The sequence below is a fragment of the Pseudonaja textilis genome, chromosome 3 (genome assembly GCF_049901715.1).
Source record: "Pseudonaja textilis isolate UNSWEBS1 chromosome 3, rPseTex1.2, whole genome shotgun sequence".
Lineage (NCBI taxonomy): Eukaryota > Metazoa > Chordata > Lepidosauria > Squamata > Elapidae > Pseudonaja > Pseudonaja textilis.
Window position 1 is genome coordinate 25,433,537 of NC_141992.1, and position 24,102 is coordinate 25,457,638.

Below are 24,102 nucleotides of genomic sequence, written 5' to 3' on the forward strand. Positions count from 1 at the left end.
TTGAGCCAAGCCAGGCCATTCAGACTACAGAGGCAGGAGCAAGCACTGCATTTTTCAACTGCTACCTATACAGGTCACCTGCAAAGAAAAAACAACTGTAGTTCGGCTCCCTAGGGAATTTCTATGCAGTCATTCCTTATGCCAGAAACATGAAATGTTTCACTTTGGAAAAAATAATATAGTAGAGTAATGCAGAATTTGTTTTATCCGTAGAGGAACCAAGGAAATAAAATCACAGAAATGCCAACTCTCCTTTAAAAAAAAAAAGCAATATTCAACTTCTTCTGGTGTTTATTGTGCATAATAGGAAGGAGGTACAAAAAACCCCAGATCCCACCTCTATTTTACACACAACACACACACACACACGGAAGAAATGTCATTACCACACCTATATCCATATCTATATCCTGAAGAAAATGTCTGCTTGCTTCGTTAGACATGTACAAACATACAAACATTCTAGAATATATTAATCCATTCACTCAGAAATTGAGAGATCCAATTTGGTGTATTTCTTTTCATTAAACTACATGAAATAATATTCACAACTATAGTTAACCCCTTGGCTGGCAGAGGAATATTCAACACTGTATGTTTATGTGGTGTGAAACCCATTTTCCCCCCACTCTTAAAATATTTAAGTTGATGCTCATGATTTCTTTCAATTACCACATATTTGCCACACTCTTGTTTGAAACCATAAGAATACCCAAAGGCCAAAAAACTCATTGGGAACAGTGCTTCAAAAATTCATAATTTGCTGGAATGCAAGAAGAAAGAACTCATAAAACCAATATTGTATAAAACTAAAAGGCTAGGATCAAGTTTACAAAATCAAGCATCTTAAACAGTCCTTAACATTCAATCCTTTTTTCATACATCAGACATGATGAAAACATTGATTAGTACTTCTCCTCCCCCCAATATCAAAGAAAAGATACACACCTGACATCCACTTTTCGCCTAAATGAAAGCATGAGGAACAGGATAAAAGAGAATGAAAGACAAATAGACAGAGCTTAGATTAGAAGTGCAGTTTTGGAACAGTATTGAAAGTGAGAAGAGTATATTGGACTGAACATTTCCCCTTTCTTTCATAGAAACAAGGCATTTCATAGTGGGCATCTCCCTCCCTCCCTCCCATTTTCAATGCAGCTCTTGAAAGTTTTAAAATTGCTTCCCTCAGAAAAGCCAGCTTCATCCCAATTTCACAGTGACAATCCAGGAAAAAAAACACTTCAGAAAAGTAGGAGAACATGACAGATGCGTGAAACAATGTTTATGTGGAACTGGCTGCCAATATTGATGGGCTGTCTATACATTTTTAATTTCCCTTTCTTATTTTGCAGGTGTGGATGGATGATCTATCTCCATGGTACAAAGTGGAACTTTGTGTTAAGTCCAATATGTTGGGGTTTTTTTAACAGTAGAGTGAAGTCATCTCAAAATAGGAGAGGACTGCTCCCTGATGCTTCAACTGGTATAAGAATTCAATATATTTGTTTAATAGAGGACAACATGGAGGTTCTATTGGCCACTCTACAGATATCCTGAAGGGAAGGGTGATGCATTATGCCCAAGAATTTGAAGTGGTTGTACTTCTTGTGAAATGGGCTACAATTCTCATGGAATAGGCTTATTCTATATTGCTTAACCTAGCCCGATTCTGGTCTTGATTCCTCTGGAGACTATAGTTGTTGGAAGCTTTCAAGCCTACAGATATTATAAGACTGTCTGAGACAATTCTCAGGCAGATCTTGATGGTGTATCTAACGTTTAATTTGTGTCATTCTTTCTCTAGCTGGATATTGCAGTTGTAGCCAAAGGAAGACACAATTGTTTCCTGGCCCTGCTGAAAAACATAAAGTTTGGGTCCAGGTTCAGACTGATGAGCAGAAGGCCACATCCCTCACCTTGAAGCACCTTCTGATAACCACTGCTTGAGACTATTTCTCACCTTTGCAGATGAGATATAAAGCTCCCTTTTAGTCCTTAGTCTCAGGATATCATTCAGGCCCTCTCCAAATACTTTGCCAATACTGAATAGACCTGATAGAAGGACTGACTTTGATTCTGAGTCCATGTTGCAGTGTCTCAATGAAAGTTTTCCCCTAATGGCCACATTGGCTACTATGCCTCTGGCTGAAAAATGGATTTTACCCAAGTTAGTCTCCACAATGAAAGAGACAGACCCAACTATGGGCCCCTATCTATGACCTGTAAGTAGTAAGCAAGATTAAGTGCTTTGTCCATAATATAGAGGCCATAAACTAGATTAATGCTATAGCTCATCTGGCCTTGCAAAATTTCCATTTTGATGTCTCCTTGATGAGCTGTTCTTCCCATCTTTATTTACATGTATTGCTTGATTGATTTATCATATTTCCTAACCAACCATCTCCTTCAAAGTTGGCCCTGAGGTCAGAGTTTCCATAGGAGCATCCACTATGAGAATGTTAGGAAAGTCTATGACCACCTATGGGAAGAGTTTGTAGTATTAAGCCTTAAAGAAAACATGTAAATAAAAATGGCACAGAAAGGAAGTAAAAAGAGAACATGAAGACATTCCTTGGTAGAGCTGAAGCAATGCTGGTTTCAAAACTGGGATGGAGCTAATCCCTTTCACAGGAAATAATATCAGAACATTCAAGACCTGCCTCCAGAAAAAAAGTGGGTAATATTAACAATGGAATGCTCCAACTTGACATCACAGGTAGTCCTTGACTTACAACCATAACTGGAATCAGAACGACCATTGGTAAGCAAAGTGGTCATTAAGTGAAGTCTGATGTTACAACTTTTTTTGCCATGGAAGTTAAATGAATCACCGCAGTCATTAAGTCAAACACGGGTCATTAAGCAAATTCTTCATCTCACTTTGCTTGTTGGAAACTGATTGGAAAGATTGCAAATGGTGATCAGGCAACCCCAGGAGGCTGCAACTGTCACAAGTACATGCCAGTTGCTAAGTGCCTGGATTTTTATATAATGGCAGGAATGCTGTGTTGGTAATAAGTTTGAGGACCAGTCATAGGTCACCTTTTCCAGCACCATTGTAACTTTGTACAGTTGCTAAATGAATGATTGTATGTTGAGGACTACTAAAAAAAAAAATAATCCTAAAACTGCTTTTAAATTATACTCCTAGGAACTGCAGAGTGCTTTCAAAAACCTAATACTGGACAAGTCTTTATCTTTAATAAGATGAAAATCAATCAAAGCTATGTATAAATTAAATAGAAGTATAATAAAAGCACAATTTCCATTGGAGGGGAAGGAGTGGTATTAACATAATTCATCTTAATTGTTTGTACTGCTTTGAAGACAGTGAGGATTATATTTTAGCTTAGGATGAAATCCAAACTAAAAGTTTGTTTCCTGCATCTAAAGGTCAGCCTGGTGAACGGGAGTCCATAAAGTTGCTTATCTTATGTACAATACTCCCTTAATGGATCTGAAAAGGCCTCCCAAAGGTTGCGTCTTTAGGAATCATTGATAACGTAATATGACACAGTTTCAAAATAATAGTGAATCAAAAGGTTAGAAGAATTTCGTGATACTGATTTGGTGGTTATGAAATGGAGAATAAAGACATTCAAATCTGCTTAGCATAGGATGACAAAATCTGTTTCAGAATTGTAGAATCACAGAATTGTAAATTTGGAGAGAGGGTATGGGCTATCTCATCCAATATTCTTCCATTCAGCATACTAATTGAAATTAAAGCATTCCCACTAAATATCTGGCCAATTTCTGCTTAAAGCTGTTCACTAAATGAGAACTCACTACCTACCTCAGTTCTCCTATTCTTTAGCTTCATTCCTTCTTAATTCAGTGCTATTGATCATCTTCATACAATAATAACAAATCAAACATCCAATCTGGATAAATTTTGGCTATTAATTAAAATCCTAGCACTTCTCAATGTGGGCATTGTGGAAAGAACTGCAACATATCGTGTTTCTCACAAAATAAGGCCAGGTCTTTTTTTTTTGACCCCCGAAAAAATGGCTAGGCCGTCTTTTTGGGGGTGACTTAATTTCCGCCTCCACCAAGAGTGGCCCATACGCACGTACCTCTCCATGAGGCTGCTTCTATCGGCCAACGAAAGCTTCCCGAAGGCAGAGTCCCCAGCTGCTTCGGGGCGTGGCGTGGCTGCCCATGTCCCTTCGCCATTAGGCAGTCTCTTTCTGGCGATGGAAGCTCCCCAAGTGCAGTCACCTGCCATTTCGATCGGCCGGGAGAAGTGGCCCTGGGATGAGTGCGCACACACACACTCCCCTCGCCCCGAGGCCGCTTCTCCCAGCCGATCGAAGTGGCTGGTGACTGCACTTGGGGAGTTTCCATCATCCGAAAGAGAGTGCCTAAAGGCAAGGGGACACGGGCAGCCACGCCATGCCCTGAAGTGGCTGGGGACTCTGCCTTCAGGGAGCTTCTATCGGCTATCGGGGTATTCTAGCCTAGGCTACCTGCAGGGCACTCCTAAAGGCAAGTTTTCTCCCCACTCCCCCGCCCTTCCCCCCCATTTTTCTTCACCTCGTGTAGTTCTAACAAACGATGTGAGAAATGGCAGGGAAACGCATGGTTTAAATAGGCCTAAATTTTGGGGGTGGGGCTTAATTTCACGTCATGCCTAGAAATCATGCTGGGCCTTCCTATTGGTGGAGGCCGTATTGTTGGAGAAACACGGTAGCACTTAAAATAGAGAAATATAACATTTGCTAAAGTGGTCTCTTTACTAGAAAGGAGGAAAAGGGGGAATTAATTAATCCACTGTCTTTCATAAATATCTCTTGTTGTTCAAAGTAACTTTAAGAAAGAAAAGAGGAAGGCTTCAAGCAGAAGTTCAGATAGGTTACAGGGCAGATGAAATGTTTAGATAGAGGAGTAATGAATGAGAAATATTTCCCACGGAAGCAGAATGAGGAACCAACATTTGCCCTGAAAAGTCTGTATCTATCTGTTCTATTAAATGGCAAATAATACCACTAATTGGTCATAAAATGTTTTAAATAAACTCTATCCTCTTCAGTCTTTATCCTGCCTATCTTCATAGTGTTTTTAGGACAGCCTTCACCAAGTGGCCACTTTCCAAATACCATCAGACTACAAGTCCCAGGAATCTGTTTAATTGGAAAGTGTTGAGTCTGACATCATGCTTTATAGTACACCAGCTGCATGTGACAATGCACCATTCTTTTAATTTGACTATATTTGCTATTCTTTAAAAAAAAATCTAGACAGAGTATTCCTTAGAATGTTTTTTTCCCCCTATGTTAAAATGTCTATTAGCATAAATCAGGGTAGACAACCTGTCTCTTTCCAAATCATCCAGAGTTATACTTCTCAGCATTTCTCACCCTGGACGGGGAAGAATAAAGCTGTAATTTAGCAGCATCAGAAGATATATAGATGGTCCACCATTTAAAAAAAAAATCTGCAGTTGCTGAATTCCTCCTGAATTTAAGCTGGATAACAAAAAGTTAACTCAGCAAGTTCTATTTCAAAGATGACCAATTCCAATGGATTTGAAAATTGCTCCACCCATGCTGCAGATTAGAATAATAAGTACTTCCTACATAATATATCAGAGAGCGAGAAGCTTTACATTTGAACCACTGTGGCATTTCAGTAGAGAAAACTGTCTCAACACCTATACCATATACAATAGTTCTTAAAGTGACAAAAAGTACTTACGTGTTATTGAGGATTTGGAGACGTTCTCCTTTTTTGAAAGAAAGATCTGATTCTGTCCGTGATTCATAATCATAGAGGGCCACAAATGTTGTGACTCCACCTGGAACAATATACACTCACACAATTAAACACCAGTCCACAAGAAATTAATCAACATTGTTACTGCCTTATGAAAGGATAAGTAGTGAATATACTGAATCATTTTTGAAAGCATTTCTGTACATTGAGCTCTATCTGTAGAGGAACCATTTCTGTGTATTTGATTATTCTCCTTTTCTAGATAATAAAATGAATGAATTCATGAGCAAATGGAGTATTCTCTTTCTCCTTCTAATGTGGTCATTATTCAATAAGAATTTTTGGAAATGGTTTAAATATTATCTTCACAATTTTATATTATAGAATCATGAGACTGGGAAGTACCTTGAAGGTCTTCTAGACCAACTCCTTGCCCAGAGCAAGACCATCCCAGACAAATGGCTATCTAACGTTTGCTTGAAAAACTGTAGTAATGGAGCACCTTCAACTCCAGGAGATGAACTTAACAGCTCTCCTGGTCAGGAAAATCCTCCTTATTTTGACTTTGGAACTTTGTATCATTGGAGATACAAAAGAATAGATTCCGCAAGTTAAAAAGTTAAAAATGTGGTTGACTATATTCGCACAACACACACTTGGCCTCATAAAGATATTAAATTAGTATCTTGGCTACCTAATATCTCAGTGAACTGTGCTAATGCAGTCATTATGTAATATGTATCCAGGCTGTGTCGTAATTTATAATTTACTATTCCATGAAAGCCTAGAAACTGGGTTAATTGAAGAAACCACGGGGAAGCCTTGAAAGTGCACTTCACTTTAATTCAGCCATCAACAAAGAAACCCTTAGATGCAGTTCTACAGAATGAACATCTTTCTTCTTCTGGACACTACAGTAGATCCAGTGCACTATATCAAAACAGCTGCTTCAGTGGTTTCAATTGTCGTCTACTAATAATGGCATCTGCACAGAAGACATTTCCACTCCCCCCAAAAAGCAAGCTGGGCAAAGAGAACGGGTTTGCCACATTTCAGTTGGAGGCGCTGAGGAAGCGCAAGTTGCTTTCCCCCCATAATATAGTCTTGCTTTACATGATATAACCCAACCACAAACTGTGTTGGCTTGCCCAGCCCTAATGAGTAAATCGTGTGAACTTTTGATCACTGCATCCTCTTAACCCCAACCCTTAGTTTTAAACATAAAAGACATATATATTTCAGATGTTCTAGATTAAAAGTCCCTCCTGTGACATACTGACCAGCTAAAGCACCACAGCGCTGAGGAGAAGTGACCATATCTGATGTATTTGACCCCCCAAAGAGCTTTGGTTCAGTAGCTGTATTTCCAAATAACCGACTAGGAGTACGATGAGTTTCTGGGACGGTGGTCTTGCTGGGGGTTTGAGAGGTAGAGCAGCTGCCATGTATATTTTCTGTGGAGTCCAAACTGCGTCTCCGTTGGCTAGGGTCTTTGGGTTTACTTTTACTGCTCCCCATGGTCCAAGCTGCAAGAGAAGAAGACAGCAAAGGCGATATTATATTTTTTGCTATGGGTGATAGGTTCTTCGATTCTGGAAGATGCAACAGGTTTTCTGGCTTATTGGATGGCCAGATCAAAAATTAAGCAATTAGGATGAAGTGGCTGCTTTAAAAGAAGCACACTCTGTTCTGGCAATCATTTGCTCAGAGCAACCTGAATAGACATGGGAAAGCTTTTATTCTGGTTACTGTCTATAGCACGAGTGTCAAACTTGATTGTGTCATGTGATGTATCATGATGTAGCACAATGTTTTTTGCCTTTGCGGAACTAGGGTGGGTGTGGCCTGTGCGTGACGCATCTAGCCCACAGGCCACCAGTTTGATAGACTTGGACTGTAGCTTTGGTCTTATTGCTGGGCCTTGAAACACAAAAGCAGAAGCTACCTCAGTTATTCCATGAAGAGATCCTTACAAATGCTTACCGAAATAACCAGGTTCCCCGTGATTTTCTAGGCTTTAATTTCAGCTCCAATAGTAAAGAAAAGGGTTTCAAGGACAAGAAGAAGGAATTTAAACAGGGGCGGGATTCTACAGGTTCGCACCTATTCGCTAGAACCGGTTGTTAACATTCTAAGCAGTTCGGAGAACTAGTTGTCAGAAGAAATTACAGGCCTAATCCTGTAAGGAAGGCAGGAAGGAAACACTCTGGTGTTGCTTACAGAAACTGCCTCTCTGTTAACCCTTATTACATTCTTGGCAGGACTAGACTTCCTATCTCAGGAACGTCTCTGGAGTTTTTTCCCCTCCTTTGCTGGTACTTTGCTTGTGTGGAGTGACCATTCAAAGTTACAATGGCACTGAAATGTGACTTATGACCATTTTTCACACTTACGACTGTTGCAGGATCCCCAGAGTCATGAGAGGCCAGGCAAGTAGATGCGTGCCTCGATGTGAGTGATATTGAGTTGGCCACACCCAGCCAGTCACATGACCACCAAGCCATGCCCGCCAACTAAGCCACGCCCACAGAACCGGTTGTTAAAAAATTTGAATCCCACCCCTGAACTTAAATCTTCCTTTGGATTTTCAAAACATGCCAGCATAATCATACGGTCCATTTAGCTTCATAATCTATATATGCCCTAAAGCTCAGCTGCTCTGGATAAAAGCTTGAAGTATGTTCAGGCTTAGGCCTGACTGAGCATATTATTCAAAGCATCTCTCCCAGAGGGTTGCTGCTGAAGCACATTTGCCTATATAGTACTGTAACAAGGGATGAATTTGACCTCTTCCTGACATGTATTCAAGGACTTTGGTTCAAATATACACAGTAACAAAAAGAACAGTGGTGTAGGAGTCACATCAGTTCCTCCAAAGAATAAAAGACAAGAATTATACTCCCATCCCAAGGTAGCAGCAAATTAAATCAAACATATTGTCCCAAACCACATCATAATATCTAAGGCTACAAATTGAATAAGAACTATACCTTTTCTAATGATGCAAGAATGAACATCACCAAGAAATCATGTCCATTTTTCATTGCTTTGAAGAGATCCCTAAGCATTTTGAATAGTGATCTAATTCATAGGCTGAGTTCAAACATCAACCAAGCCGTACCGAAGATTGTTTGTTTCTACTTGGCTTAGCATGATGATTGAACTTATACATAATCTTTTGCGAATTGCATGGTTGGAATGTAATGTGAGAAGCAAACCATTTGGTTTATTGAACAAACCATGGTTAAATAAACAATGATGTAAAACAAAATACGAATTCAGTCGTGTACTTTTGAGATGAATGATTGACAAAGATGATAAAAAAAACCATGCAATCTATACCCCATTATTTCAACAGATGGTTTAGGTGGAGGAACCTTCATGTGGAGGAGACATTGTACACAAAGATACTTTAATTCTTTTATTAGAGATTGCTCCCCAATCACACAAGAATTTCCATGCTAACAACTGCACTAAACATATGTTGTGCATTTCTGGTCCTGTTTCTCTATCTTTTTGTGTTAGCTAAGGATGCACAATGCACTTGACTAGGGTATTGAAATTTCTAGATTTACATAATACATTGAACCATTGCCTAATCAAAGTCATAGGTTTGCATATCAGGCTAAGCCACACACATAATAAGATTCCAGTTAAACAAGCTTAGAGGACACTGAAGAATTAAACCACTAGGACTTTTCTGCTGATCTGATTAAGCATGGTTCTGTGAATGCAGCCATTCTAGGTTCCTTATTCCAAGCATATTCCAAGGTATATGCTTTAAAAGCAGTTTTAAATATTTATCTTCACTTTGTTTAATGACCTTGCCCATTGATTTTACACCTGGTTTGCTGGTGATGGGAATCAAACATGAATGTTTGACTGGAGAGAAGGATTTCTCTTCTCCGTGTGCTTGTCTGTTTTAATCAAAATGAGATGAAGTGCTTTTGGAATAGCTGCCATCCCAAAGTCTGGTTTTTCACTAGTCTGACATGGCATAATAATGGAGCCTTTCTTGCAGCTGATTTACTAATGAGGACAAGTCCAAACTGGTAGTCTTCAGAGAGAAGGACTGCAAAAGGACAAGATGTGTTAGATGTTCTCTGTCCTGATAGTAAGGCCCCCAGTATGAACTCTTTATTAATAAAAACATGGCTATTATATTACTTTAACTGCATTTACAAGCGAAAAATAATGGGATTTGTTTCGTAAACTTAGCCATTGTTGAAGGAATCAGTAACACGGCATCACATTTTACCTCCAGCTAAATTTTAAGAGAAACCAAATGGCTCCACCCTGTACTTTCTGTGGAGAATCCCTAGTTTTGTGTCCCCAAAAGCACTTGATGAATGCCTGAAAGGATGGAATGTTTTGTAAAATAGACTCTACTGTGTAATTTCAGTCAAATAAAGGCTGAGCGGGCATAAACCAAGCTTCACCTTTATAATGGAAAAGTATAGAATAATGAGGAACATTGGTTTAACTTCTAGAAAATTTCCAATTTGCTGGCTAGATTTAGGACATCAGTGAGCATTATCAGTAATTATATCAAGAACTCTCTTTCCCCCAAAGCTGGCTTCCATTCAACTCCCACATTCTATAAAAAATGAGAATTGCCCAGACAAGGAGTAAACAAATAAATATTAAGTTCTGTATTTCAGATGCCTGCAAAGAAATATAATCCTTTCATCCCCACCCCACCATCCCGGTTGCCATTCTGTCAGAACTAATCCTTTCATCCTCCCCACCATCTAGTAAGAACTGATGAAGCTTCTTGAATAAAAAGCTAAATGTCTTTGAGGGGGAAAAAAGTCCAGTTGTCTTTTGAAAAAACACCTATTAGACAATCATGACCTGGATGACTGAGAATCTCCCTTGGTATAAATGAAGGACTGCAATCAAAGTCCGATTATATGACATAGTTACGTCTTACGCATGCAAGTAGGGTAAGATAGATTTTTCAGTGGGCTTCAGAATCAAGCAAATTTGTATCTATGACTGCATTTATTTCTTCCTGTTGCTCTTAGTCCCAAACCTCTAATCATTTACTTCTTGCGGTTGTTGTAAAGCTTACTTCCAACCCTCCTCAAGGTATTTTTAGCACTATCTTTTCGTTAGCTGGACACTTTGCCATTCAAATGATACTTGGAACTGTGTTCTAGAGTTGTGAAGATATTTTAAACATAATGAAAATGAGCGAAACTTTGTTGAAAGCAGTATACAAATTATGCTAGTGAAAAGGAACAATTCATGCAGGACCCAATTTGGGTCGGTCTTTCCAAACTTTCAGACTTATGCTGAAGCGTATCCTTCTCTTCTCTCTCACCAGAATGCCTTGGGTTATTCTATGCATAGGGTTTACGCACTGCCTGGTTGTGTATGGCTTTTTAGTTTTTGATTGGGGTGTTGATTGCCAGTTAGTAAGTTGTTTTTTTTCCTTGTTCTACCAAATCTTTGGCTCCTAAGTACCTGATAAGCTGGTGGTAAACCAGCACACCTGTTGACTGACAAAGAGCCTGCTTCCCAGACCTCAATCATTTCCCTGGCTATTTTTGTACCTTCTTGGCCAACAATCTTAGTAGCTGCTAAACTGAATGTATGCCCTTGTTTATTACAATGTGAGGCTACCAATGAGTTCTCGTCTGACCACTCACTTGCATACTTGCAACCTAGTGGTTAGCTTCCTCCCCATCTGTCCTACATAGTCACAGGGGCAATCCATGTAGGTGAGCTGGTAGATTTCAAAAGTTCAGAATTCTAAATCTCTGGTCTTGGACCAACCCCAGATTGGATCCTCAACATTATCCTGGGACACATATATTTGCCTTCATTCGGAACAATTCATCCTAATGCTGCTATAAGCAATATCTAATATTTCCTAACAGATTATCCTGATGGACTCTTCCTTCTATTTTCCATCAATGACAGCACCTCCCCCCCCCGCCCCATGTGTGTGTGAGAGAGAGGGGTGGGAGAGAGGGAGGGAATAGAAGAGTTCCCAATGTTTGACTATGAAAATAGGATTATAGAAGTATCATATTTTGATATCTCCCCTTTGGAAAAATAATGCAAAATGTCTTCCCTTAGAGGAAGAAATGCACAACAAAATAAACCTAGGAAAGTCATAACAATGCCAACTTTCTTCAATGCTTCTTTCATCAGTTTTAAAACAGTTGCCAATTCCCTCTTAAAAGACCATGTTAACACTAGAGCTAGAATTAAAAGATAGAGCATAAGCTCCTTACACATACAGGCCACATTTGTAAATCACTGACAGAAGGAGGAGGAGGAGGCTGACTGCTTTTGTGACCTTTCATGCATGAAGAAGGGACAATTCTCCGCTCCACTTCTCTAAGTCAGTAGGACAAGAAAAGGAGGTGAAGGTTGTTAGTAGCCCATGGCTATCAACCCAGCTTATGCAGCAAAGTCTTTGATAAAGAAATAATGCCATTTTATCTAGAACCCACAAAGTCATCCTGACAGGGAGAAATCAAAACAAAAGGAAATCTAGTGAAGCCAGCATTTTTAATGTTGTGAGTAAAATTCATGCACAAAATTGTGTTGTACAAAGAATCAGAGTTAAAAAGATTCCATAAGCACATTCGTTCTTGATAAGCCTACAAGATGAAGAATAAGGTAGATCTTCTGCCTTAATTTTTTTTATATGCTCTTCCAAAGCCTTTGACTGGCTGCTGTTGGAAAAAAAATAGTCAAAATTGCCTGAGTCTTACCTTGCCACAGAATTCCTCCACACTGCGTGTTTTACTAGTTATATTCCTAACAGTTGTGTCTTTTATAACAATTAGAAAAAACACTAGCTCTTCAAGTAGCTATATATTAGAAGAAAAAGAACTCTAGTATTTAAGCCTTATTTTATTGTTTATTTCAGTGGGTGTATAGGTGGTAGGTCCTGCTGTGTTTGAAAGGAATCATTTTATTTAATATGGATTTGTCACTAGGAACTTAGCCCTGACAATCATTATGAGCTATTTCTAATTAAAATAACATCTTCCATGTAAGAAATTGTCCTCCTTGCGTTCCTCCCTCCTTCCAAACACACAAACATACATCCACTTCATAGTAAGCCAGAGGACAGAGTCAATAAAATCAGCACTCTCTCTAAAACTGCAATCAACAACAGGGTTATAAATTAGAAAGATTTGATTTGAATCTTTCCTCTGGCTATGTTATTTTAAACATAAAACTATGTGATTATTTGTTTCAGTTCCTCTGCAGTTAAGCACTGCAATTATGACTCTTTTTAGTCATCCTTAGTTTGTTTTCACCAGCACCCAGGAGAAATGAGAAAAGAATTAAAATGGCCAGAATACCCACGGTTTCTCTTTCTCAAACCATATTGGATAAAATAAACAATTTATTGCCAACAACAATGCTTTCAAATCATAAAATAAATTGGATCCAATTAAGTTCTTCTTTCTTTCTCGGGAATAGACTACATTATTAAGAGAAGCTAAAAATAGCATACTGTAACACATTATAATTGGTATAAGCTTGCCTTAACTATATGTATCTCCACTGATCTACCTTACAGGATTTCTAGAAAAGGACACAAACTCAGAACTGGTTAAAGCAGAAGGTTATACCCAGACTTCATCTGAAAATAAATACCCAAATGGATCAGCACTACATTTTCTCTTACCTGAGAAAGAAACCTTACCTGAGAAAAATTCAGAGACAGGTCTCCCTCTTCCTTTTATAGATCGTCATTAGCTTATCTAATAATATTTGTTCCTAAAGCTCTAACTTGAGTAAGCATACTTAGTTGTATGGGAACCAATCTAAAATCTGGAATGTCATAGAGCAACCTATCCCAAATAGGTACCCTAGTGAGTTTTCAACTCTAAAATGTTTTGCGGTTAGGCTAGTTGGGAATAAAAGATTTATAGTTCAAATCTTTTGAACTATAAGGGCACTAGGGTACAATATATTTTGCATAGAGAGTATGCCAAGCAATAACCCCAAACAATTGCAGTATTCTTAAAGACGAATCTTGTAAAGTTTCCTAATAGGCTGGGAGCTATCATAAACCTTCTCTGATGCACCATGAAGAAAATGAGCAATGATTAAGCCTGACCATAGGGATCTTCTAGTCAACAAGGAAAGAAAGGACACTTTACCTGAGCCTAAATTTGGGACTTTCATACACAATTTCTTTTATTTTGACACAGAATGTGTCCAGGACTGTGTTTTCTGTTATATTGGTCAATATATAGCAATAACAATAGCACTTAGACCTTTATGCTGCTCCATAGTGCTTTACAACACTCTCTGAGCAGTTTACAACATTAGCATATTGCCCTAACAATCTGGGTCCTTGTTTTACAACCGCAGAAAGATGGAAGGCTGAGTCAACCTCAAGCCCCATCAGGATCGAACTCCTGGCAAGAGTTAGCCTGCAAAATACTGCATTCTAAGCACTGTGCCACCATGGTTCAATCATTATGATCAATATATCAATATGTTGATCAAAATAACTGAAAACATCACACAAGATATATACTGTGAAAAAAAGATGGTTGTTTAAGAAACTTAGGACATTGCATTGTATTTTCTTTATATAAGATGCTGTTTCGGGAACATCCCAACCCCCCAAAGAATGTTTTTTTATAGCCAAACTCTGTGTTTGGAGTCAACTTTTGCCTTGGATCTGCAACTAATATAAAGGAACAGGGAATGAATGTGTTGGACTGCAGCATCCATTTTTTAAGAAACCATTAACTGTTCTTGCTTGGTTTAATAGATGTTGGGACCCAACTAATTTGGAAAGAAGCAAAACGGGTGAGGCTAATTTATACCTTTATCCTGCTAATTTTCCAGAGAGGTTTTATTCAATCTGGCATAGTTTGGTTTAGCCATTGTTTCCATAAAAATGTTCCCTTAGACCAGCAGGAAGGAACCCTTTTTTCAAGAACAACATTGCCTTAGTGGCAGGGTGGTCCAGACCCTGCACAAAATAAGTGGGGGAACAGCCTCTTTTTCTCTGCCATCCAACTTCTCATCTACCCCATTTTGTCCTATTCCAGTGGAAGGGGAAATTGTTGCCAGAGGAGAGCCTTTTTAATTGCACCAAATACAGGACACTTTGGTTTCATTTTAATCCTTAATGCGGTTGTTTTCTTTTGTGTGTTGGTGCTTTGTTTGCATATCCACTGATGCAATTCACTTAAAAACACTAAGGGGTGCTTTCTTGAGGGGGGAAAATGCATGTGTCAGCTTATCCAAAATTCCCCACTATATAATCACTTACCCTAGGGACGAGAAATATATGATTATTGGCTTTCAAAACACATACTGAAAGGATGGAAGACAATCACTCTAGTTCTTAAAAACTAAAAAAAGGGGGATATAACTTGGGTCTTTTAAGAGACCTCCTTTGCCAATCAACATCTTGTGAAAGGGGAAAATAGAAACTGTTGTTTTTCATCTCCAAAACACAGCATCCAGCTATCAATGAGGAACAGGAGTTGTATTCTTAACTCGCATGAATTGAGCTATATTTGTATGAATATATAAGTCTTTCTCTAGCTGATGTGCTCAGGTGCATTAAATGCTGACTCTAACATGCTGACTAGGAATAAATGCAAGGTGGAGAAATAGGAAGGAAATTTTTTACCAAGAAGCCCTGAGAGATAAATTCTATTCATTTTGAACATTCTGCAATAATTTAAAAATGATTTCCTTAAAGCTGATGAAAATGAATAATGTTGCAATGTTATAATTTACCTGAGCTACCTATAATTAAAAATTACTGAAACGATAGTGAACGCTTTAGTGAAGGTGTTGATTTAATATGTGGCAGCAGTGAAAGAGGCAAATTCTATGCTGGTGATCATTAGGAAAGGGATGGAAAATAAAAGTGTCCATGTTGCAATCTCCTATACATATCTCATGTGGAATATGGGATATAGTTTTGGTTGCCAATTCTAAAAAGAAAGGATATAATATAGTTACGAAAAATGCCGAAAAAGATCATCACAATCGATCAAGTAAGGTACTAATACAACTCTATAAAGCCTTAGTAAGACCACACCTAGAGTACTGCATCCAGTTTTGGTCACCACACTATAAAAAAGATGTTGAGCCTCTAGAAAGAATGCAGAGAAGCGCAACAAAGATGATTAGGGAACTGGAGGCTAAAACATATGATGAACAGTTGCAGGAACTGGGAATGGCTAGTCTAGTGAAGGGAAGGATCAGGGGAGACATGGTAACAGTGTTCCGATATTTGAGAGGCTGGCACAGAGAAGGGATCAAGCTATTTTCCAAGGTACCCGAAGGCCAGAAAAGGAATGGATGGAAAATGAATAAAGAGAGAAGAAATAAGGATAATTTTTCTGACAGTGAGAACAATCAACCAATGTAACAGCTTGCCTTCAGAAGTTGTAAGTGCTTCGTCACTGGAAGCTTTCAAGAAGACACTGGAAAAAATGGTGTAGGGTCTGCTTGGGTGGTGTGTTGGACTAGATGACCTACAGGGACCCTTCCAACTCTGTTAATCAGTATCTATAATCATTAGGTGGCTGAAAGGTAAGGGATTTAGAGGAGGCAAAAGAAAGAACTTCAGCAAGGTGTGGATGGCTTTAAAAGAGGATTGGATCAATTCACGGATGGCAGAGACATCTGTCTTGAAGTCTGAATGTTATCTTTTAACTGGTCAACTGGCTTCCAAATATCAACCGCTGGGAAAAGCGTTACCAATAGCTCTGGGTTGAAATGAGGGAACCTCGGTACTCTCTGAGCTTGGTTGTTTTCTTGCAGGCATTTCATTACCCAAACTAGGTAACATCATCAGCGCCTAATTTTGTTAATGAAATGGCTGCAAGAAAACAACCAAGCTCAGAGGACACCAAGGATTCCTCAAAAGGATATGTCCCCATCTCCCCTCCCTGAGAGAAGCATTTGGTTTGGTAGAAAAAATATAATGACTAATTTGGGGCTCAGCCTGATCCCCTCAGGGCTATTTTTCTGTTCACTCCAAAAATTAGCATATCAACCCAAAATATAAGACCTTGGGGAAATCCAAACTAAATCAAAATCTGCCTATTCATCCCTGTAAAAAATCCTTTAAAAAAAGGGGGGGGGGAGTGAGAAGCAAGCTATAAAAGGCTTTTTCAGTCACCCCCAAAATTAGAGCTCCTGGGTATTATTATTATTGTTATTGTTGTTATTATTGTTATTATTATTATTTATTTAAGCAAGAACATTGATTAATGGTCTGGTATTGACAGAAGTTTGATGTCTAAATCAAGGCTGAATTGTATGAACAATAGCTGAAGATACAAATGTAATCTATGGGTCCAAGTGGCTTTATCAGGCACTTAGAAGCCACATTTATTAAGGAAATAGCATTGGGCCGCAAAGGAGAATCCTTGCCTGATTAAGAAATAACTGAAATAAATAATATAAAAGCCAAGAGAAAAAAGGAGATCTATTTTAGAAGTGCAGGCCAAAAACATTAGGCTTCAGAGGACATCCAGGATTTAGCTTTGGATGCAAAGTTATATCTCAGGGGTGCGCCATCACGCCTCTATCACTTGAACTGATTGTGCATCTTGAATTGCATGGAGTAAGTCAAATGATCTCAGGGTGTGCTTTCTTTCTGCCAATATTTGCAATTTATTGTAGTTCCATGTAAGCAAAAAGAAGTCAAGAATTGTTGGACTAAAGTAGAGTGGAAAGTCACATTTCAATTTCTATCCAAGCAAAATACAGGGAGTCCTTGACTTACAACTATAATGAGTCCAAAATTTCTGTTGTTAAGTGAGATATTCTTAAAGTGAGTTTTGCCCCATTTTACGACTTTTCTTGCCTCAGTTAAGTGAATTACTGCAGTTGATAACTTAGTAACATGGTTGTTAAGTGAATCTGGCTTCCCCATTGAATTTGCTTGTCAAAAGGTCGCAAAAGGGGATCTTGAGACACAGCAACAGTCCTAAATATGGACCAGTTGCCAAGCATCTGAATTTCGATCACATGACCATGGGGATTCTGCAAAGGTCATAACAGTGAAAAATGGTCATGTCACTTTTTTCAGTGGCGCTGTAATTTTGAATGGTCACTACATGAACTGTTGTAAATTGAGGACTACCTGTGTAGTATCTTTTTGCCAGTTTATGATAGAATATAAGCTTCTTCTAGCACAAACATCAAAGCACTATTACCTTACTAACCGAGGTACGTCATAATAAGAAAATTATTCAATTAATAAGAATGGGTGGAGGGAAGGAAAACAAACCTAATCAGATATATAAATTTCCCATCTTTCTGCATCCAGTTAGCATCATAACAACTCCTGGTAGGGAATTAAATTGAGTTTCCTAACTAAACGACTGTCCCTAAACCTAGCTTAATATTGTGGCCTTTGCATGATGGATCCTCCAATGACAATGACTGCCTGTAAATCCAGGAATGGTCAGAAGAAAGCATTCCATTGAAAAGTATGCACCACTCCCGTGTTTTAATTAGCTTCTCAATTTTCTCTCATCTTTTGCTTTTCCCAAGTTGGTGGATGAGTCTTTAAAAAAAAATCCACAATCAACTGTAATGATAGTAGCAGAATGTTTTACAGTGTGTTTATGATTTGTTACTTGGAGAACTAGCTTGGTGCAATGGTTAACATACCAGTCTAGTTACCTGGAGACTGTGAGTTCTACTTCCAGTTTAGGCAAAAAGCCAGCTGAGTGACTTTGGGCCAGTCAGCCCTAGGAAGCAAGCAATGGCAAACCACTTCTGAAAAACCTTGCCAAGAAAATAGAGACTAGTCCAGGTAGTCTCCAGGATTCAAAACCTACCTCCCCGCTCTGACGCGCGCACACACACACACACACACACACACACACACCAGAGTTACACATTTGTCCAAATTATACCTTATATTTTTGTTCAGAATTTATGGATATATCCAGGCTTCTTGTATTTCCCCACAGCCCTGTAAAATAGGCCAGGCTGTGAGAGAAATAACTTGTCCAAATTCCCTGAGTGAGCTTTTGTGTATGAGGGCAAACTAGAATCTGGGCCTTTCTGGTGTTGATCCAAACCTGTGTGTGTGTGTGTGTGTGTGTGAGAGAGAGAGAGAGAGAGAGAGAGAGAGAGAAGTGGGCATTGACAAAAGCAGAACCATACTGACATCACATAAGCTGCACACTGCATGCAAATATGAAAGGGAGTTTGCAGCACAATGGCCCGATGCTACTTTCGTAAAGGCTTTCGATCTTGCAGTTGCCTCAAAGCACTTTTACAAAGAGAGCTGATTAAGGGGGAAAAAAACCTAAACTGTCATTTTTATATCTAGAAACTATTTTTCATGAAAAGAGAATATGAATGAGGATCCAGTTTTGGAAGGCATCCTGCCTTCAATCTGTCATTGTTCAATAGGTTTCCTGATTTATACAACCATATCTGACCATGTTCAGTGGCCGGTGATGATTTCCAATTCCACCTGATGAACCCAGATTAGAAAAAGAAGGTTCTAGGAGGTACCATAGCTTCCCAACCTGGTGATCTCCAGATGGACATTTTGAGATTTCAACACCTACAATCCTCACACAGCCAATCAGTTCAACCTATCTGAAAAATACTAGGCTGAAGTGGAGAATGAACTCTTGCCTACTTATTCCTGCAGTAATACTGCCTAAACCCCCCCCAAAAAATATTGCTCTCGATCTTCCCTCCCTGTGGTTTTAATCAGTGTGTCTACCTCCCCCACCTTTCCCCTCTTACAACTGCAGACAAAAACAGCTGCCAACGAGAACAACAAAAGAAAGTTAGCCAAAGTGGTGATTTCCTTATTTCCTTTTGGCAGCCTCGGTAGCAGAATAGATGGGAGCAATTGCAACAGCTTCTCTGGAAAGTAGAGCAAAGACAATCAAAATTGTAAAGGGGCTGCCCAGATACAACAACCATGTAGCTGCCTTTACAACAGCCAAAAGGATATTGTCTTCAAAGAAGAATCTTTTAATTGCTTTTTTAACATTAGAGCTTTTGACAAAATATCCAGTCCTATTCTGTTTGGCAAAGCAGCTAAATAAGGGCTAGATGGTATAGCACAATAGCTAAGTGGGTAAGCAGCTCATTCAAAAATTATATTCCACAAGTACTCATCAATAGTTCCTAATTAAACTGGAAGGAGATGCTAAATGCAATATCACAAAATCAGTATTTTTCAATGTTTTACTATAGCTTGAAAGAAACAGAAATGAAATTGAAATTAGTTCTAATAAGTTAAAAAAATAAGTTGAAGATGACAACCAACAGGGAAACACAAAATATTCTGCTTGGGGAATAGCAATAATACTTGACTTTTCAATAGCCCTTGTGAAAAAGATCTTGGAATAGGACTTGGGTATAAATTGGGTATGAATCAGCAATATGATAAACTAACAGTAGAAGTAAATACAAATTTAACTGTTATGAACAGAAGTATAGCCTCTAAAAGCATGGGAGAAATTGCTCCATTTTGTTCTGTAGTGCTTAAACTTGGAATTGGAAGAGAATCAGAAAAGAGCATGTAGGATAATTAAGAGAATGTAAAAGTTTGCTACATGAAGAAAGATGGAAGAAGTTGAGTACATTTACTGTTGGTTTTATAGGATGTACCTAAGTAGGAACAAGATGTGGCAATCTTGGGCTTGTATTTTCTCCATTCCAGTCCCTTAATCTCTCCCTGAATAACCAAGAAGAAAAATGTTTTGCTTACAGTATGTACCTGAAGTGACATAGATACTAACTATGGTCAACGTTAACTATAGCTGAAACAAGACAATTTCAGATTGGTTGTTTAAACTTGTTTAAGAGAGAAAACAATTTGTTTGTTCTTACCGATCACCTCTTTTAAATCATGGCATGTGGTACAAATGTGGTAACTGAGTCTTACAACTGCCAGTCCAATATCTGGCACCTGTAACGCCTTGCATTTTATCAGTAAATAACAAGGGTGCGATCTTTGTCACACTAAAAGCAAGCCAGAGGAACAGCACCCCCCCCCTTCCAAACAAACTTCATATATCCATCCATGAATGTAAATCTATACAGATGTCTCCAAGGGATAGAAGACATAGAAACATGCAGACAAGATTCTCCGCTCATACACCACTTTAAAAACCCACTTAATTCAAAATGAGCTCTTGCAGATCAAGTGGTATTCAGAGGAGACAAAGATAGTTTAATGAAATATTGGTATGTTCACTCCCCTCTTCACAAAGAAGAGAGGCCAAACACCAGGATGCATAGCTTTACTTGAACCAACTAAAAAAAATGAAATAGTTATAGAGAAGGACCATCAACTTAATCTAGCCAAGAATGCCTTGAATAAACATAATTCTCGAAGCTCAGCTCTGTGATTAGATGGCAAGCTGGAACTGTGACTTTACTGGACAAACTACAAGTAGTCTTCTGATGGGATTACAGACAATTGGCTGTCACCATCAGTTGTATTTGTGCTTGGCAAACAAGACAGGAACAACTTGCTAAGACAAGCAACATTCCACATACTTGATCTGTATACACCTAGCAACAGATTACTATCAGCTACTCAACAGGGTAAAAGGGAAAAAGAAGCGGGGTATGTAAGGAATAAAATGGCTTTTCCCAACCTAGTGCTGTTGAGGTATGTTAGGATACCCAGCCTCCAGAATTTCCAGTCAAAGATGAGGCTGGCCGAGAATTCTGGAATTTGCCATTTCAACAGGTCTCAATGGCATCAAGTTGGAGAAAGCTGCTGTAAGAGTATGAATGCATGCACCAAGCCAGAATTGTGAGAAGAAGAAAGAACTGCAACAATTTACTCACCTCCACTAGGATAATGATACCAAAAATTCAGGGTTTTTTGGAGGGGTGGTCTATTTCAGTCATGGTCCTTTGAATCATAGAATTGGAACAGTTCTCAAAGATCATCTAGGCTAACTTCTTGCTCGGGGCATTAGGAGGAAAGTTATATTAGTTCATGATAGCCCAACATCAGAAGGAAACTGGTGCTTCAAACGCCTGCTCAGTGCTGGATCTGCTAAACTCTTTATTGGAAGGGAAAATGCACTTGATGAAGCAATTTGTTTCATTATTAGTTGGAACTTGGCAGTCTTTTTAATCTTTTATTTAATCATGTCTGATTCTCTGATTGCTTGAACAAGTTCCTGTAGTTTCCTTGGCAAGGTTATTTAGAAGTAGTTTGCCTTTGTCTCCTTCCTAGAGCTGAAATAAAGTGACTGGCCCAAGATTATCCAGCTGGCTTTGTGCCAAAGGCAGGACTAGAACTCACGCTTTCCTGGTTTCTAGCCAGGTGCCTTACCCACGACACCATAATTCCTCCTCTTATTTAACCTGAATTTACTTCTCTCTGTTTTTTTGTCCTGCTTTCTCTGGGATAACAGAAGAACCTGGACAGCCACTTGTCTGGAAATGGTATAGGGTCTCCTGCTTGTGCAGGGAGTTGGACTAGAAGACCCCCAACATCCCTTCCAACTCTTGTTACTATGTTAAAATCTAGTTTGTATAAAGTCTTGGATATAATGATCCATGATGGCGCAGTGCTTAGAATGCAGCATTTCAGGCTACCTCATTGCTCACTCCAAGAGTTTGATTCTGAATGGCTCATGGTTGACTTAGCTTTTCATCCTTCCAAGGTGGGTAAAATGAGGACCCAGATTGTTGGGGGCAATAGGCTGACTCTACTTAGAGAGGGCTGTCAAGCACTGTGAAGCAGCATATATATGTAAGTGCCATTGCTATGTGGAATGAAAAAAATGAAAAGGACACATATAAGGAAGACCTCGCTTTATCATAGGGTAGGTGCAAAGGAACTGAGTATTTTAGTAATTAGAAGTTCAACATGAGTGATTACTGTGATTTTACTGCTATAAAAGCAAATGTTATTTTCAGATGTATTGATTGGACTACTCAATACATCTCACAGAAATAATTGTCCCACTGTACATTGCCTTGATAACTTCTGAATTGGCATTCTATTTACTGACATTTCCACAGTCTAGGCATTAAAAATCTGGGCACCAAGATCTAAACAGCACATTGACAAACTAAAGTGAATTTAGAGGAAAGCTACCAAAGTGGAAACAGTTGAAAGAACTGTGGAGAACAACTGCAGAAGAGAATAGTGAGGTGGAATATCATAGCAGCCTTCAGACCTAAAGCTGTCATTTAGAAGTGGGAATGGGTTCCTTCTTAAAATCCTCCACTGGTGGAACAGCCACAACTTCCGGAGGAAAGTTGTTCCATTGGTCAATTGTTCTCACTGTTGGGAATTTTCTCTCTGTTTAGTTTCCATTCGTTGTTGTTGTTTTTTTGTCTTGCTTTCCTGTGCTTTGAAAAATAGGTTCACCCCCTCTTTTTTGTGAAGGCCCTCAAATATTGGAATATTGCTATCATGTCACAGAGTGTTTTTTTTCCTCCTACCCTGTTCATTTCAACTATCAGTCCTTCAAGGTAGGCAAGGGATTTTGAGTAAACTGCAGGGATTTTAGGAATGCTCTTTGTTGAAGTGTAAAGTAACAGAATCTTGAAATGCCTGTCAAAGTTACTCTTCTACAATTTATACCAAACAAAATCAACATGGGATTCTTTTGAGTTTCTTTTTCACGCTTTCCTCTTTTTCAGGACTGAGTAATCCTTTGTCCTCCTTAACCGTCATTGTTCCCCTCTCCTTTCCCAAGGCATTGATTCACACTGGGCCACTTCTCAAGCCTAAATCATTTTGAATTTCTCTTCAGAAAGTATTAGTCACTTTTCCAAGGTTTGTGCAATCTGCAAATTTGATAACCATCTCCATAATCCCTTCATTAAGGTTATCCAATATCATTTTCCAAATTGATGTGAAACCATTTATGAATATTTTTTGGTGCAGTCATTCAATAAGTTATAAATCAGCAGCCCATATTTACCATATTTACCATTTTATTAGTGAAAATAGCTTGAACATTTTGCTGAATGATAACTCTGACTAAAAATATTTCTAACTTGGTTTGTTTGTGACAAACTATGCTGACAAACCACCATCCTCTTTGCCTTTTCTTTTGTTTCAGACACACACACACATGAACCCGCACAAAGCTTTTTGTTGTTGTTTTTTGTATTTCCTGCCAGCCTCAATTCAGTTTCTGTCAAAGCCTAATATATTCTTTATAATTTCTGTAGAGCATTGAATCTTTCCCTAATTATACACTTTTCCTTCCATTTCTTATACAGGGAGTCCTCAAATTACAACCTCAGTAGAGACTTGAATTTCCATAGTAATAGCACTTACATACCACTTCATGGTGCTTTACAGCCCTTTCTAAGTGGTTTACATATTGCCCCCAACAATTTGGGTCCTCATTTTACTGACCTCGGAAGGAGGAAAAGCTGAATCAGCCTGAA

General features: G+C 38.7%; 1 protein-coding gene across 2 annotated transcripts in view; it reads right to left on the reverse strand.

The window, feature by feature from the left end:
* Window positions 1-24,102, reverse strand: part of SRC (SRC proto-oncogene, non-receptor tyrosine kinase) — an 82,932-nt gene that overhangs the window by 27,263 nt on the left and 31,567 nt on the right. The window contains exons 2-4 of one of the 2 annotated variants that reach the window (XM_026697568.2): window positions 6,999-7,244; window positions 5,701-5,800; window positions 949-966 (exon numbers count right to left, since the gene is read on the reverse strand). In XM_026697568.2, coding sequence (XP_026553353.1) covers window positions 949-966; window positions 5,701-5,800; window positions 6,999-7,236 — 356 coding nt within the window. In that variant the 5' untranslated portion in view covers window positions 7,237-7,244. The remainder of the gene's footprint in view (window positions 1-948; window positions 967-5,700; window positions 5,801-6,998; window positions 7,245-24,102) is intronic. The other variant, XM_026697569.2, reaches the window with a different exon arrangement.